The following is a 16,377-nucleotide window of genomic DNA, read 5'->3' as shown; positions in this document are numbered from 1 at the left end:
CCATGAATTATGGTGTAGAAGTCGGATCGCTTTTTGATGCGAAAATCAGCCACAGTGGTACCAAAAGCAACGAAAGAGGTAGTATCCGTATATCCAGCCTCAGTTAGATGAATTCGACAGTGGGAGCAAAACGAACGTGTTTGGCTCTGTGAGCGGACGTTGTTGTATCAGGTTCGACCTGCGGATATTCAACGTCGGTAATATTCCTAGTAAACCTGTCCGCCGCCTTCCAGGTAGCTAAAACAAAACCAACGATCAAGATCCATGCAGCAAGACACGCTCCCGCGAGGATGGTAAAATCATTCTTATCCATGCATACCAGTGGTGGAGGTGCGGGAGTCGAAGGAAAATGAGTGAAACGTCACCGGTATAACCGAATGGCAATAAGACGATATAAGTTAAATGATAGCGAGAAGACACGTCGAACAGTGGTATATGATAAGGTATATCTTCATCCGATTCATTCATCGTGATATTGGATATCTGACCTCGTAGTGTCCGTGGCGGCAGTCGCAGTTGTCTCATAGTGGCGCTTTCCAATGACCACTATTCGTACTTCCCTGAGGCATCCCTTCTCTTTGGGCTTCTCCTTGTGCTTCTCTTTGGGTATCTCTTTGGCTATCTCTTTGGGTTTCTTCTAGGCTTGCTCGAGCTTGTCTTGGACATAGGGTCGGATAAGGTGAGGTCCATCCATAACCTCAAAGTGGTGCTCTCAACTAACACTCTCTTGTCTTGTTCTCAAGGTACCTACTCTCAGCTTTTTCTAGTGATTAGCCAGCAGATTGTCATATCTCCGGGCCGTGATATCAAAATAACCGCAATCTTGCACTCCTGACGTTGGTTGTGGTAGATTTCTTTTTGTGTATCTTGTTCCTCAGGTCGGTGGTCACCAGGCATCAGCATCTAAATGCACTACAACACACTGACTATCATGTCGTCTCTTCGTATTCTGGAAACATTTCATCAATTCAGGCTGGACGCCACATTTCCCGGTATGTCTTCCATACCATGGGAGCCAAGTGAGCCATAATTTCAATAGAATGGTGCTAAGAATAGCTTTCTAGCCCACCTACCTTCTCTACAGCTTGATTCTCGTCATATGTTATCCCGACTTCATGGCCGGTCATCTTGCTGGTAAATCCGTACCTTTCGTCATGGCTGGACAAGTTGGGCTGCTCGAGCTGGAAGTGAAACAGCCATCCTTGCAAAATTAAGGCGACGTTGACTGTCAATCAGCCTAGACACCCGTCTCCTGCACGAATAAACGGCCATATTTCTCCCCGATGTCCAGGTCTCCGAGGAGTTGGAAATACATCCTTGGGTTATATCTGCTTTGGACTATTATTGACGGACGATATTACGCTGAGGTCCCCCCCATAGACAATTCCGGGGATATCACGTGAGGTTATTTTCCACCTTCGCGTTTGTTTTCTTTTTTCATGGAAATGTTGTGACCGGAAATAATTCCCCTGCTAGCATCCTTGCCTTCACTCTCAACTTACATCCAGCCGCCTAGGTGCAGTCGACGGGCCTCGAAGGGCGACTGGCAGGCATTGACGGACAAGGATAATATAGCTGCCGGAGAAAATTAAATTGAACCCTGCTACATAAGAATATTCCCGAGCCATCCGCTTCAAGCGATCCAGCCTTCTCCCTAGCCATCACAGAAGCGGCAGCAATGAGGTTTACGATACCAATATGAAGGCTGTGGCGGTACAATGGCTGATCGAAATGCTAGTATGCATCCTTCCCTATTCTAGGGCGCATATTGGGCGACAGAACGAACAAGATGGGCCAATATAAAAATTGACATAACATCTAGACACCGGTATTAGTTCGTCCAATAAGCCTTATAATTCAACAAGCAGCGGGGCTAAATTAAGTATACTTCTTTACTTATACGGCCCCTCTGCGGGATGTCATCACTGCATGTTAGCTTCGCTACATCAAACCTGCAAAGGTTATCATTCAGGCGAGCAATGCTACATATACCATACAGATCTATATAATTATCCAATAGGGCATAGATGAGCTCGCCTATTGACTTTCTTCCTTCACAATTACGGAGTACGGGTGCTATATATATTGAAAGACCACCCAGAAAAATCCATGAGATGGGATTACATAGCCTCGCAGCTATAGCTATAGCTAGACAATCCGAGGTCACAGTATCACATATTTCCGGCCAGGCTTGTCTTGTCATCTATTCTTCGTGTTTTACTTGACACCAACCTTGCACTATCATCTCACCTTCCCCGTTGTACCAGCTATTTGTCCCCTTTCATGATATCTTCTAACGTCCAGGCCATGTGGTTACGGGAATAGTAGGTAGCAACCATAGTTGTGGCCTAAATATATACCCAATATCTGCCATATTGGGCCAGTGGGTGACTTCTTATGAAAATACAGACGATGCAGCTGCTAAAGTCCAGATTCCAGCGACTCGTATATGCATCCTGATCACGACGGGTACGAGTGACTTCGGTCTATATTGCTCAAAATGTGCAGGGTGCAGCCATAAGCAGTGCTTCAGAGGTATGCCATAACCTGCTAGCCTTTCGCCCACCATTTTCGGCGGCTTGACAGCTTCCACGGGGTATAAATAGAGGGTCGTCCGCCAGCCTAGGGAGACTATCTCCATCAACCCCAAGGCCCTCAAGATCTCCATACACTCCAAAAGCCGATCTACAACCCTAAAGTCCCAAAGCCTCACTAGCAACTAGATATAAACCAACCAGCCAACATGCGTCTCAGCTCCCTCATCACCTTTGCCCTCGGCGCCATTGCGAACGGCGCGACACTCCAAGAGGAGGCCACGGCGGGCAACGGCAATGGATTAGTTGCAGCCCGAAACTGCAATATTGGCTATAACTACTGTGGCTGGTATCTTGCCGACGGCTTAGGTAAATCACATCTAGAATGACGCCTAGCTATGTTTACAAAGAAGCCTCTAACTCGGTGTATAGGCTGGGAGAATGTCCCTGATCGCCAGGGCCTTTACGACTGCATATCACCAACCAGCGCCAGACGCCTGGAACATTGCAACAGTGGCTGCAAGGGACCCTGTGCCCGTTGTGGATAGGGAATCATTCATGGATGTTAGGACACCCTGTTTCTTCTTGTGATGGAGGTCAACCAGATTGAATGTGTGATATCATGATGTCAGTAATTAATTAGCAGTATACTGTGGTGGGTTCAACACGCATCACGTACACTCAATACAATTAATATAGGCCTTACAACTTCTTCCTGACTTGTAGTAAACTGAAGCTGAGTCCAAAGGAGAGACAGGTATACGGCTTAGTCATCGGGGCCTATCTCAGCCCTCTAAACATACAAAACATACACCATCTACATCTACAGGCACATCTACCGACTACACGTTGATACAGAGACATAAAGCGTCAGCAGATTACTCATAGTTAACACGCAGACAGCGTTCAATATGCCTGAGGCCGGGTCGACCATCAGGCCTCGGATGCGGCTCCTCGGACATGGAGCGCCCAAGATAACTATCCCTGGATACGAGCCACCGGCTGATGAAGATCACAGTTATCGGTCCACTCCGCATCCTTCTACTGCCCGACCACGGCTATCACGGCGAGGACGAGAACTGTCTTCGAGAAGGCAGCTAGAAAAACGAAGTGCGATCTCCGAGGAAGAATCGGCTCTCCTTCCGGCCAGTCAAACCCGTTTTATGTCAATGCCTGAGGATCCTCCCAGTGCGTCATGTCGATTGCCGGGGAAGAACGGATCCTGTCGTGCCTAGCTGTAGGGCTGAAGTGCCGAGATTGCCAGAGCCTCTCTGCCAACATTCGAGATAGCCGATGCCAGTGAATGCCGGAAGTCCAAACGTCACGCGCGATGGTTAGGTGGCATTCTCGCATTCGTTCCAGCTTGGCCAGCAATTGTTGGATGAACTCAAACCCGCATATATTACATGCACCGTGGAGTTACTTCGACGGTAGGGGCCAGGTGATACAGCGGACTTGCGGCTCAAAAAACGGACTGAGGCATTAACTTGTGTATCTACGGGCGCGCCCGATCCCAGACACAGATGACGACAACATTGCTATGGAACTCCCTGAGGCCATCAGACGAGGCCGTGGACTACTTGCTGCAACTACATCTCCGCAGCGGTGATCGGCTGTGTGAAGAGGTTGGGAGTTTCCGGAACTCTACGTCACAGCCAATGACCGGTTGTGTGGATGTCTCAAGCCTCGTCTAGCAGGCCATACACAGGGAGTCATCGAACGACTCTTATCGCACGCGGTAATCATCCTCGCTTCGGCGCTGGGGGGCATATAAATACGTCTAGATTCCCTCGCTTTTTTCGCCTTACTTTTTGACATCGCGTATTGACAAGAGCTCTTACACTTGCCGCCCTAAATAACTGCCTACCTAACGACGCGGGGCGTTGGCACTCTTTCACCGATATATACACGATCATTTATTTTCTGTCTTAGTCGATGACGCAAGCGTCTGACTACACTGCAGCTTAGCTTGACTTATTCTCACCGGGCGACAGATATATATTCTAACATTTACTACACCGACCGAATTTCTGCAATTGATTTGCAACAGCTTCACGCTCTGGACATATCCTCTCGAGCAAATTACAGGCATAATATTCTCCAAACCAGAGCAGGAATCGCCACAATGCCTGACCGCGCACCGTACATGGCTCAAACGACGACTCAAGCTTCGACGTCCTCGTCTGTTCCAAGCTTATCTACATCTGCAACCACCCAATCCGGGGCCAGCGATACAGTAAAGACGCCTCACGCCTCTTCTTTCCCACAGTTCTTCCACCGCCATAGCAGAGGGTCTAGCATTGGTGGAACGGCTTCTCCGCATCCAACCTCGAGCTTGGAACCGCCCACATCGCCTTCCCGGGGCTATTTCTTCGGTTCATTCTCCCACTCTCGGTCCAACTCTCGGTCCCGCGCAAAGTCTCCCGCCCCAGCTCCAATTGATACCAATGCGTCGCAGCTTGCTCACTCCGGTCAGCGAACCACTTCGCCAACTCTCATGAGCCCGGAAATCACCTCGCCTGATTCTGCCGCTGAGGAATGCCAGAAGAAGAAACGCCATTCTCGCAAGAGCAGCAGCTCAAACCATAAGCGACGCAGCAGCACGATGACGCAGGTTGGTAGACACGGAAATGATTGGCTGTTCAATGGATTTAGTGTGAGGGACCATGTTGGCAAGTTGTTGGACAATGAGAAAGAAGATCGCTAAGGCACAGGTAGCCGAAGCCCTCAGCGAGGGTTTTCCTCATATGTTTCTCTCTTTCTTTCCGTTTTACTTTCTTTTTGGCTACTAGCTACGAAGTGATGACCTCATGCCCGAAATGAAGCAGCTTGTTTTATGGAATCGGGATTATCCCTGTTTCTGCTTTTTGTGTGTGGCATTTTGTTTAATTCCAATGATTGCTTGTCGCGCACAAATTTTTTGCTCTGGGTGGAATATTATGCTTGCGTACATATTTACTCCCAATTTCCCATTTCATCTTAAATGACACCAAGATCCAAGACTTGGAAACATAGCCATAAATCGAGATAATACCATTCTATTTACACTACTCTTCCTTTATCACGTCTTAGCACCATGTCTAACTTGCACATTTTCTATCTACACTATTCAGCTATTTTTAAATCTCTATTACGAGACAGAAATCACTACAACGTCAAGGAGAAAGTTTTAAAGAAAGTGGTATCCATCCATCATATTCATAACAGTTGGTTCGTAACAAATTAAAACGTAAATGATATGTGTAGGCCGTATTAAATCACTGTAGAATGGCAAGAAGAGCCTTCTCCAGATCCCCACTCGTCTCGCCGGCGACGCGCGTCCGCAATGGCTTGCCATACTTCTTCATATATGCATCCTTAACCTGCTCCATATGGGGCTTGTTCCAGTGCATACGTACAATTCTCTCGATCAACAGGCATTCGTTCGTACCCAAACCGGCCATGGTATCTTCGAGCGCGAGAGCATCATGTAAAGCCGGCCTCACGGCCTTGCTTATCATGTGTATCAATACATCTCTGACATGGCCTGAGAAGTGACTCGTTACCTGGACGCTCAGCGATGGGCTATGTTTCTTATTAAATGCATCGCTCAATGCGCGTATTTGGTTGTCTGATCTCTGTGTGATTATCTGCCAGACGGTATTCTTTGGAATGCCTGTGTTTCCGCCCATCGCACCGTAGAGAGATGCGATATCCTGGTCGAGCTGGTATTGGTTTGGGGGAGCGGACTCTTCAGCACGGGTGGCAGCCATTATGAGGTTGAAGAGCTGTTCCGTTTGCATAGATAAATCGTCACGCACATCAGACTCCATGGTTTTGCCAAAGGTCTTCTTATACGCGGCTTTTATGGCGTTCATGTCAGCGTTGGATCGGGATACAAGGACATCGTTGAGGAGCTTTTCGTTCGTTCCGGCGCCCTTGATAGCCTTGTTCACTGCGCGTACGTCTTGCATCAGGGGCCCGCGGACAAGAGCCAGCATGACATATTCGAATTTACCGCCACACTCCTTTTCGATGTCCTTCTCCAGGTCACGCTTGTGGCGGGTGTTGAAGGTATGCGAGATCAGCGCCATTTGAAGGGCGTCAGGTTTCGCGAGAACTTCGATCAGAGTGAGCTCGTCGGTTCCGAAGCCCTTCATGGCCTTGCGGAGGGCATCAGCTTCTCTGCCTGCGTCACCATGGGCCATCTGACCGGGCACATATCCAGGAGACGGCTGAGCGGGAGGTCCGGCAGGAGGTGCACCGTATCCTGGCTGGGGAGCATATCCCTGTGGAGGGTAGCCCTGTGGTGGATAGCCCTGCTGAGGAGGAGGATAGCCTTGGGCGGGAGGGTACTGTCCCTGCGGAGGGCCTTGCTGGTATCCGTAACCCGGAGCTCCTCCTGGTGGAGGTGCGCCGTACTGTCCCTGAGGAGGCGGATGGCCGCCCTGAGGAGGATACTGGCCCTGCGGCGGCTGTCCCTGGGGTGCGTAGTATTGTGCTTGCGCACCGCCCGGTGGAGGATACTGGCCATGCGGCGGATACTGTCCCTGTGGTGGCGGCGCTCCATGCTGCCCCTGAGGAGGATACTGTCCATGTTGCGGCGGGTACTGGCCCTGTGGGGGATACTGGCCATGCGGCGGTTGGCCCTGGGGAGGTTGGCCCTGAGGAGGGTAGCTTTGAGGAGGATAGCCCTGAGGAGGCGCGCCGCCTTGCGGTGGATAGGCGTACTCTGTGAGATAGCAAGTCAGTATGAGTCCTATATACCGGATCAGATGGAAATCGCAACATACGCCCTGGTGGTGGATATCCAGCCATGATGGAGTATTAATGAGCAACCCCCGCCGTAGAATTGATAATCCGCTATAACCTGTCGAATTGATGTCGAGTAGACTATTAGACCGTTCGTATATATATTGTATTCAGGTTTGTATTCAGAGCAAGAAAGTCGTTCAACGGGAGCTGGCGGAGGGGTTGACCATGGTTAAATAGCAGCATCCTTCAGCCCCCGCGCCGCGCTTTCACCAAGAGTAGAACCATCAAGCCCGCTTTTTCTCGTGTTTCTACTTACCCAGCAATACGAGCTGTGGCAGTGCCGTTTCCTTGTCTTTTGCCGACTATTCGCTGTGGCACAGGATTGTTATGGTTAAGCATAAGTTTGCGCCTGTTGTGGCTGTGGGGATGTCTTGAGCCTCGATAGCTGACAGACAGGGATAACAGATATAGGCTATGATATATGAAGGGGCGACGATGTAGTATAGGATGAGAAGTGTTGCTGCTCATGATACGGTCTGCCTTGTTGACAGAAGTGATAATGACGATGTTTCGCTATTCAACTGCTCTAAAGTCGATATTCTATGAACCTACCCCTATCACCGAGATAGAACTGGAATAAAGATAGGAAGAGCAATACCCTGTCTATGGATGAGAGATAGTAATGCGCTTTTAAGGATTAGTTATATGATGTCTGACAATGCGGATATTAAAATGTTTTATGAACATGATATTGGTAGAAATTCACCCGAATGTATCGTATAGAATAGGCCTTGAATGACAAGGAAAGATGACCTCGGCCTAAAACAGGCAAGATATATACCAGAGTCACGAAATGAAGTTGGTTTGGTCAATCAGTTGAGCTTCTTGGTACTGCGCTCACCAGCAGCAGCAGCAACCGTAAACGCCGTCCTCATCTCCCCCCAGGCAACATAGAGCACCCAGAGCGGCACGAAAACCCACAGAATATTGAAATAGACCAGATACAGCCACAGGTATACCGGATCATTGGTCTCCAGGGCAGAGTTTCCAGAAAACCACTCAGGTCCAAACGTCATGAACCCTCCATACAACTCTGCCACGGCCAAGCTGATACACAAAAACCACAACCGACCAGAATACTTTGCCTTGGACACGGCCGGGGTACTCGTCGACGAAGCCTTGGTCAACAAGTAGCAAATATACACCGCCAACGGACCTCCGATAAACACGGTCAATATCTCAAGACACACCACACCCAGATCGGCTCCCAGCCAGCGTGCGTCTGCCTTGCCGTATTCCTGCCACATGCGTGCAGAAGCTCCAACGCCGTACGCGGGTCCGTAAGCTCTATCGGGCCGGTTGAGGAAGTATGGTGGGCCATGGACTAGTGGTGCCGTTTCACCTGGTTGGAGCTGCTTGTAGCTGAAGAAGCAGTGGTATAAGAAGGTACCTTCGATGAAGAGGTGAGTGCATGCATCGTAGGCGTGCCAGAAGAAAAGGAGGCGGTTGCGTAGTTGGCTGGAGGGGATGAGACTGGTGCCGAGGACGAAGGCAAGGGGCATCAGCGAGAGGGCGGCTGCAAGGGAGAGGAGGGTCGGGAGATCAGCTGTAAATGCTGGAACGGCGGAAGTAGACGTCGACATTTTGACGGTCGTCGTGTATATCTTATTCTCTCCTGGTTCGGTCGAAGAGCAATATCAGGCTATCAGCCTTGCGATGGTTGGATGCCTTTCCAAATAGCGGTTTTCACTGATCCGTCGTCGAGGCAGCAGTTCCGCCTTCTCCTGCTCTGGATCTCTTCTTCCCTTCCAATTGCGTCTTTGTCTCGTATATCTGTCTTCTTCTCCCCTTCCATTCGTCTCTTCGTCTCTGTTTGTCTTCCTTCGCTTTGTCTTCCTGATGTAATTATAATATCACGTGATATTCAGCCCCAGGAACGGCTTATTAAGCAGGTACAACCTTAACTTTAAACGAAGTAAAAGAAGAAGAGAAGAAGAAGAAGAGAAGAGAAGAGATATTATTATTATTATGATGATGATGAGAAGTAGAAAGTGAAAGTCCATGATGAGCATAGATTAGCTAGGACATACTATGGTATATCAAGTTGCATTGTTCAATTGCCTAATTCCTCGGCCCCCTGACAAGATGCTCCAAGACACGAATGTATACTTCCTTTCTCATCCCGTCTGATGTAGCTGGCATGACTTCTTTCTTGTCATAAAGTCGCTCTCCCTCGTCTAGTTCATGTAAATACTGTCTTTGTCAGCTGTAGTGGAAAGACCATTCTCAGGTTCATCATTAGCAGCAACGGTAGTAGTGATCTGCTCAACAATGGTGTAGATCTTGGTGGGTATATGTTCAAGTCTTGTCCGCTTCTTGCGTTTAACAGGCTCCTGAAAAAGCTCTCGTTCAACTTTGACAACCACTGTACGACCAGTTGCAAACTCAACTGATTGTTCGGTAGAGTCCTCTTGAATCGTAGCGTGGAATTCTAGACGAGTACGATCTTTCAGGCTGCCGTAGCAGGATCGTATCTGATCACGCATAACGTCTTCAGCGCGGAGTTTATTCATGTGCGAGGATATGTGGACGGTCGTAGGATCTGGATCAGTTGGGTCGATATCAGTCCTGTATACGTTGTAGACCCAGACAAGCTCGGGTGCAGCATCCCCTTGAACATCGTCGTCCTCATGCTCATCTTCATCACTGCTCAATTCGACTTCTGCGTCTGGTAGTTCATCTTCCTCCGCGATTTCTGGTTGTACGGGCCCGTTACTAGTAGCAGGGTTTATGTTGAAAGAGGCCGGCTCAGCTTCATCCACACGAGAAGAAGGGATATTAAGGGAGGATTTGGCCTTCGCCTTCGGCTTCACAGCATTAACCCCCTCAGCGGCTTGGTTAGTTCCATCTCCACGAGTAGCCTGCTCACCTTTCCTTTTGGCACCGTTTTTCCGCTGATATAACTGCCCAACAGACCAGTTATACTCTCTGCGCTCGATGTTCCGTAGAATGTCACTAATCCTCTTCCTCTCTGTTGCTGATAGAGTAATATCTCTGTCGGCCTTGGCTTTGAAATTCTCAAACTCCATCTTCTCCACCTCGGAACGTTCGGTCATTTGGCCCCGTTGTTCCAGCCTGTTGAAGGCTTGTTCTAATGTCTCCAGTCGCTGGAGACTTGCCGATTGTTTACGGTCGATCGGTTTATAGACACACCAAGGGTTTGGTGGCCTAATTGGCGTGGGTGACGCCGGTGATGGAGGTTGGCGTGGTTGAGCGGAAGTCGGCGGAAACGGCGCATATACAGTGCGTTTCTTCTTTGCTTCTTCTTGGGCAAGACGCAGCTGTAGCCATGATTCGGCCTCAATGTCACTCATAGACTTTTGGCTAGAAATAGTAGAAGATTGCGATGATTGGGAGGATTGGCTCGCTTTGCCTGTATTTCCGCTTGGTGGGTTTATTCTGGTGCCGAATCCTCGAGCGCCATCCTTGGGAAGGGTGGTGACGCCTATAATATCTGCAGCTGGGAGACTCCCGCCGGTCAAATTGACTGGATCTTGGTAGTTACTCTCGCCGCTATTACCTTCTTCGATGCCACCGTTTTCAGAACTGTCATCGTATTCTTTTGATTCATTCTCATCAACCTCTGGTTCAAATATATGATTTAATGCGGCAGGGGGTCGAAAAAGCGGCTGTCCGCCGTTATTTCGTTGGTGAGAGGGAGCTTCAGGGGGTCTCTGCGTGTAGCTAGATCTTGCCGTATATTGACTGATTGATAAACGACCAATTTGACGACCAGCAATTGAGGTAGAAGGGCGAGGTTGGTGCTGCCATGGCTTCCGAACCCGGTTTCTAGGCGTAATATTGAAGAGATGCATGATTAGATCTGGAGCTCGAAGCTGGTGAAGTAGATGAAAGAGGAAGCCTGGCTAATGTAGAAGAGAGATCAATCATAGAGTTCTTGTTCAAACACTAGATCAGCCAAAGCGTAGATGAGCATGCAGTTGGTGAGCAGTAGATAATTGTAGATTAATACTAGATGAGTAGCATGCAGTAGATTAATTGTAGATTAATAGTAGATAAGTAGTGAAACTTCTCACTGTGCAGGTAGAAACTGAGCTGAGATCCCATACAAAGAAGGGAATTGATATCAAGGTGAAAGCAAAGCAAGAGAGGTGAGAACTGTCTGCTATCTCTGCAGTCGACATCTTCCACAGACAACCAAGACAAGATGATAAAGGAGAGCAAGGCAGACGTGCAACTGGTAACATGCTGGCCTTGTATCTCCTAAGCCTATCCTTAGACTTAAGATCGTATCTCCGGCATCCCTTAGCAAAGGATATAACTATCAGCCCTAAAGTAAGGTATAACATAGCCTAACAGCCGTAGCTTAAGGAGAGCTAACCTTGTGCTTAAGGCGATACCTGACCTAGGCCATAGAAGTAACCTGATGCTGTAGAGGCAGGCCAGGTAAGACCTTATGCCATCACAGGCGGGTATCAGAGACTTAATGCATCATCAGGAGGTATCATGATCAGATATCAGGGTTATGATGGCCTGCAATAACGATGAACATAAGACAAGGATGCGTAGATGTCGATGTCAGGCAAGAAGGTCACGTCGGCGTTTAGCGTGGGGTGTACAGGATGACATTTTCTCATGTCTCAAGCGAAGAGAAAACAAGAATAACGAGTCTGCACATCCTCCAGCCCAGCGAACGAAAGGACCAGCACGATGATTTGCCAGTGCTAGCGAGGACTTCAGACCATCCTCGACAGTGCGTAGCGAGCTGGCATCTCGACGCCATGCTCGACGCTGACCCGCGATAGGCACACACCTTCGGTCCGTCTATTTATCTTTATATCCTCCTCCCCTCCCCTCCAACTGGCCGGGAGATGGGAAACTCCAAGGACGGCAGCTCTACGTTGGTAGACTTGGGCAAAGAGTTGACCTGTTCGGTGAATATGACGTACCCGTTCCTCTCGTCTGGCCAGCACTAACTCGGACTTTTGAGATAGATATGTACGGAGATCCTCTACCAGCCCTTGACGTTGCTCGACTGTCTACATACGTTCTGCGGATCGTGTCTGAAAAGCTGGTTCTCGTGGCAGGCGTCGAATCCGGCAGACGTCAGTCGACCGCGGTTTACCTGTCCCTCATGTCGGGCTGCTGTCCGAGACACTCGACACGATGCAAAGGTCACCACCTTACTCGACCTCTTCTTGCAATCGAACCCGGGCCAGGCCAAGTCGGCCGAGGAGAAGGAGGAGATTGCGGCGGACTACAAGCCTGGGGATTCGGTGCTGCCTGAGGTTGAGCAAGCGGTGCGGTCTGCCAGTGACGATGAGGATGACAGGATCCTGGCTGAGGTCAGAGATATGAGCTTGCGGGATGTTCAGGGCACAAGTGGGCGTCGACATCGTAGTCCGCTGGCGGTGTCTCGTTCGCGAGGAAGATCGGATCGCAGCCCGGTAGCGCAGGCGAGGGAACAGCGACTGGAAGATGCCCGGCGGAGAAGACGCACGGAGAGACGAATGAATGCATCACCGGCCATGCGCGACTCGAGAGATACGAGTCCGGATTCAAGAAGGGTTGAACACCAGTCCAGTTTACGATCCCTCATCGGATCAACGGGCGAATCTGCCATTGAAGATGAGATTCTTCGCCAGATTGCCGAGGAGGGATTGCTAGATGGGATCGACCTTCATAGCCTGACACCCACGCAGGAGGACGAGTTGACAGAGCGTATCGCGCAAGCCTTTAGACGACGGCACAGGGTTCCCTCCCCTACTCGCGATTCCCGGCAAAGCGACAGTTCCAGACAGAGTGACAGTGCCCGGCAAAGTGACAGTGAACCGACGCTTCAACGCCAGGTATCACAGGATAGACAACAGGAGAGATCACCCAGTGCTTCAGCCTCCACGCCTCCTCGGACTCGAGAGCCTACTCGAGAGCCTGCTCGAAGAGCTCCTCCAGCTTCACGCCCACGTCTCCTAGACCCCAGCACTGCAAACCGCGCTTCAAATCATCGTCGAAGCACCTCGGAGCAGGGCACAGGGACACGACGACGACGCACATCGCCAACTCCGCCTACTGGCTCTTCACTCTCGTCCGATGCACTGGCACAGCCTGCCGCCCATACAACCAATGTAGCTGCTGGCACTGTTACTGGCACTGGGTCAGGACCGTCTCGCAGACGAGCCTCAAATAGCTCTCTTCCATCCCCTTCACTTCGCCATCAGGTCACCCCGCCGTTTCATATCAACCCTCCAAGACGCCCTTCATCACCTGGAGAGAGGCAGCGGAGGCCGAGTCCTGCTTCACCAAGTCTAAGAAATGCCACATCTGAGCCTCAGCAGCCTCCCCCGGCCTCCATTGCAAGCGCAATCACTGCCTCCCGCCCATCAAACAGGCCCCAGATTTCACAGTCACAACCAACTACTCCTGCCACTGCTACAGCTGCTACCAATACGCCCAGTACAGCCAGCCCTCCAACAGGGCCAACCAGACGGGTATCAAATCCTGTTTCTCTACCGTCTTCTCAACCTCCAGTGCAGACACCTCCTGAGCCGTCCATATCATGCGAACGATGCAAAAAGAACAATATACAATATGAACTACATAAATACTGCAAGCATTGCAAATCTGGCAATTACTCCCTCTGTGTGCGTTGCTATCGTCTAGGCCGTGGTTGTCAACACTGGTTTGGATTCGGGCAAGCGGCACAATACTTTTTCGAAAAGAAGATGTCATCTTCAAGTAAACCGCCAGAAGAGCGAGAACCTCCCCACAAGCTGTACTGGCGAAAATATTTACGGCCATCGGAAGAACGGTCATCCCAAAGCTCGCGACCAGGCTACACGCTGCCTTCCAAACGAGTGCAGACAGGCATGTTCTGCGATATGTGCGAGCGGTTTTCGGACGAGTGTTTCTGGAAATGCAGAGAGTGCAATGATGGGGAATGGGGATTTTGTAACAAATGCGTTAACCAGGACAAATGTTGCACTCATCCTCTATTACCTATTACTCGCGTAAAGAGTAAGCCCAGGACCGAAGCACAAAACTCCCAGCAAACTACACCAACACCAGCAGCAGTTACAACAACTACAACAACACCTCCTTCTCCATCGATAGAAGCTGAATATCGACCTCTCACTTTCTCTACGCAATGCAACGTCTGCACCTATCCCATTCCCCCGTCAACGACGCGATTCCACTGCAGTCAGTGCAACGATGGGGACTATGACATGTGTACCAACTGTTACCTGAAACTAGGTGCATCGGGGAAAATTAGTAAAGAGAATGGCCGAAATGGCTGGCGGAGATGTCTACAGGGGCATCGGATGATAATCGTCGGCTTCCAGGACCATCGAGTCGGACAGATGAGGGTGATTGTTCAGGGCCTTGTGGGCGGCCACGCCTGGAAGGACGAACACATTCCGGCCTCTGCATCAACTTCTAAGAAAGACACCGCCGCCACCGCTGCTGCGGCCACAAGTCCATCTAGCCCCGCCTCCGAAATCAACGGAGGTACTCTACAGCTCAAGCGACAGGATTCCGGCCGATGGACATGGACCGAACCGGCCGAATCCAGCGACGGTAGCTTCCGTCATAGACGCAGGCTTAATCGAGCCAGACAACACTTGACATCCGGGCAAGATAGCCCGTCGGATAGCGCTTCGTCGTCCCCGTTCCCCACTACCCGCTTCCCGCCATCTGGCGGTATAGGGCTACGTCTCATCGCCAAATGGTCACATTATCCTGAACCTGGAGAAAACGATGAAATATTGTTTCCCCGCGGAGCAGAGATCACAGAGGCAGAAAATATCAATGATGACTGGCTTTGGGGGTGCTATGCTGGACAGAAAGGGTTTTTGCCTGGCGGGTATGTTCTTGTCATTGAGGATATTGGGGCAGATGGGCCTCGATGAAAAACCGTTTTATATACATACGCATTCCTTTGCATTCCTTTTTACTTGATGCACTATTTATGGATGCATATACTTACGATACGACATTATATACACGGCTTATATACTGGCTAGAAATGACTTATAACGAGAATATTGATTTGGAGATAGATGATCCTTTATCTATGATCCTACGTGTGAAACAAGCATTTCGCCTGAGGCAGCTTTACCCACCATTTCAGCATAACAAAAGCCCCCCGACATCGGCGTAGAACTTAAGAGCTTGCCCAATGCCGACCGCCTTATGGCATCCTGTCGTTCTTTTCTCAAGCTGAGCTAGTCTTCTATCAGAGGCAACTTGTAGAATGTATATCTACAACGATCATCAAACAGCGCACCCGCGTAGTCCCGACTTTCCATGCAAGGATCCTACCTCCGGGTCTAGCAAAGCCGAAAAATTATAGATAAGGGAAGCCAATAGCTTAGCCTCAGCAGCTGGTTAGCTGGCTAGCTAGTCACTTAGCCCACTGTGTGACGAAGAAGGATATGGACGGACGAAACGGTTGCGCGGACATCCGACACTGCACCGCCATATGATAGTCTCGTATTTCCTCTATCAAACGCCGACGAAGCAGGTATACCATCGACTGTTAAGTTTGAGGGGTCCGTATTCCTATACTTACCGCACATATACAGATAGCCTTTACCCCCAGATTAGGTCCAGAGATAACGGGAACGATATAGTTCACCAAAGCGAATCGGGCGTCCTGGGATGTCTATATCGGGGGGGTAGGTCGGATTGCCAGCTTGGTCGAGGAGGGGGCCAGACATGGCAGATGATGCCTTGATGATGCCTTGATGCTTCTGCGGGAGGCTATTTACCCCAGATTCGAGTTATACGGCATCGATGATCTGTGTCTGTGTCTCTGTAAGGCGGTCTATTCGATATTGTTTCATCTGTCGCTAAACGCTTACTGCTGGCTACGCTGGCTGCGTTGGTCGCTCGGGCTCACTGACGCTGCATATTCATCCGTGCCATCGTACGTCTAATCGTCGTGTATGCGGCCAGAGACAGTGGCACAAGAGGGGGAAATAGTAAATCATACCTCGACCTAGCGAGAGATCTGCCTTCCCGTCCACGTCTCGAAGCCAACGAAGCAACCAGGCTATGCACCATAACCTGATATCGTGTAGAGTTAAAA

The 16,377-nt window shown here is 50.0% G+C and overlaps 6 protein-coding genes across 6 annotated transcripts; 3 read left to right on the top strand and 3 right to left on the bottom strand.

The window, feature by feature from the left end:
• Positions 1 to 2,743: 2,743 nt before the first annotated feature.
• On the top strand, positions 2,744 to 3,082 carry GIQ15_02078 (uncharacterized protein; the record flags this gene model as incomplete). Its single annotated transcript, XM_033549495.1, has 2 exons — positions 2,744 to 2,903; positions 2,967 to 3,082. 2 exons carry the CDS (start codon positions 2,744 to 2,746, stop codon positions 3,080 to 3,082), a joined length of 276 nt encoding a protein of 91 aa, XP_033406656.1.
• Positions 3,083 to 4,659: 1,577 nt separating this feature from the next.
• GIQ15_02077 (uncharacterized protein) lies at positions 4,660 to 5,241 on the top strand (the record flags this gene model as incomplete). The annotated part of the gene is made up of 1 exon (XM_033549494.1): positions 4,660 to 5,241. One exon carries the CDS (start codon positions 4,660 to 4,662, stop codon positions 5,239 to 5,241), a length of 582 nt encoding a protein of 193 aa, XP_033406655.1.
• Positions 5,242 to 5,791: 550 nt separating this feature from the next.
• On the bottom strand, positions 5,792 to 7,331 carry GIQ15_02076 (annexin; the record flags this gene model as incomplete). Its single annotated transcript, XM_033549493.1, has 2 exons — positions 5,792 to 7,245; positions 7,307 to 7,331. The coding sequence occupies 2 exons, from the start codon at positions 7,329 to 7,331 to the stop codon at positions 5,792 to 5,794; spliced, it is 1,479 nt and encodes a 492-aa protein (XP_033406654.1).
• An 809-nt stretch (positions 7,332 to 8,140) lies between these two features.
• GIQ15_02075 (uncharacterized protein) lies at positions 8,141 to 8,911 on the bottom strand (the record flags this gene model as incomplete). Its single annotated transcript, XM_033549492.1, has 1 exon — positions 8,141 to 8,911. One exon carries the CDS (start codon positions 8,909 to 8,911, stop codon positions 8,141 to 8,143), a length of 771 nt encoding a protein of 256 aa, XP_033406653.1.
• A 594-nt stretch (positions 8,912 to 9,505) lies between these two features.
• Positions 9,506 to 11,143, bottom strand: GIQ15_02074 (uncharacterized protein; the record flags this gene model as incomplete). Its single annotated transcript, XM_033549491.1, has 1 exon — positions 9,506 to 11,143. The coding sequence occupies one exon, from the start codon at positions 11,141 to 11,143 to the stop codon at positions 9,506 to 9,508; it is 1,638 nt and encodes a 545-aa protein (XP_033406652.1).
• Positions 11,144 to 11,496: 353 nt separating this feature from the next.
• GIQ15_02073 (uncharacterized protein) lies at positions 11,497 to 15,196 on the top strand (the record flags this gene model as incomplete). Its single annotated transcript, XM_033549490.1, has 3 exons — positions 11,497 to 11,529; positions 12,095 to 12,223; positions 12,284 to 15,196. The coding sequence occupies 3 exons, from the start codon at positions 11,497 to 11,499 to the stop codon at positions 15,194 to 15,196; spliced, it is 3,075 nt and encodes a 1,024-aa protein (XP_033406651.1).
• Between the last annotated feature and the right edge of the window lie 1,181 nt (positions 15,197 to 16,377).

Source organism: Arthroderma uncinatum (assembly GCF_011692745.1).
Source record: "Arthroderma uncinatum strain CBS 119779 chromosome Unknown scaffold2, whole genome shotgun sequence".
Taxonomy (NCBI): domain Eukaryota; kingdom Fungi; phylum Ascomycota; class Eurotiomycetes; order Onygenales; family Arthrodermataceae; genus Arthroderma; species Arthroderma uncinatum.
The sequence above is the reverse complement of the archived record's forward strand: the minus strand, read 5'-3'. Positions and strand labels throughout refer to the sequence as shown.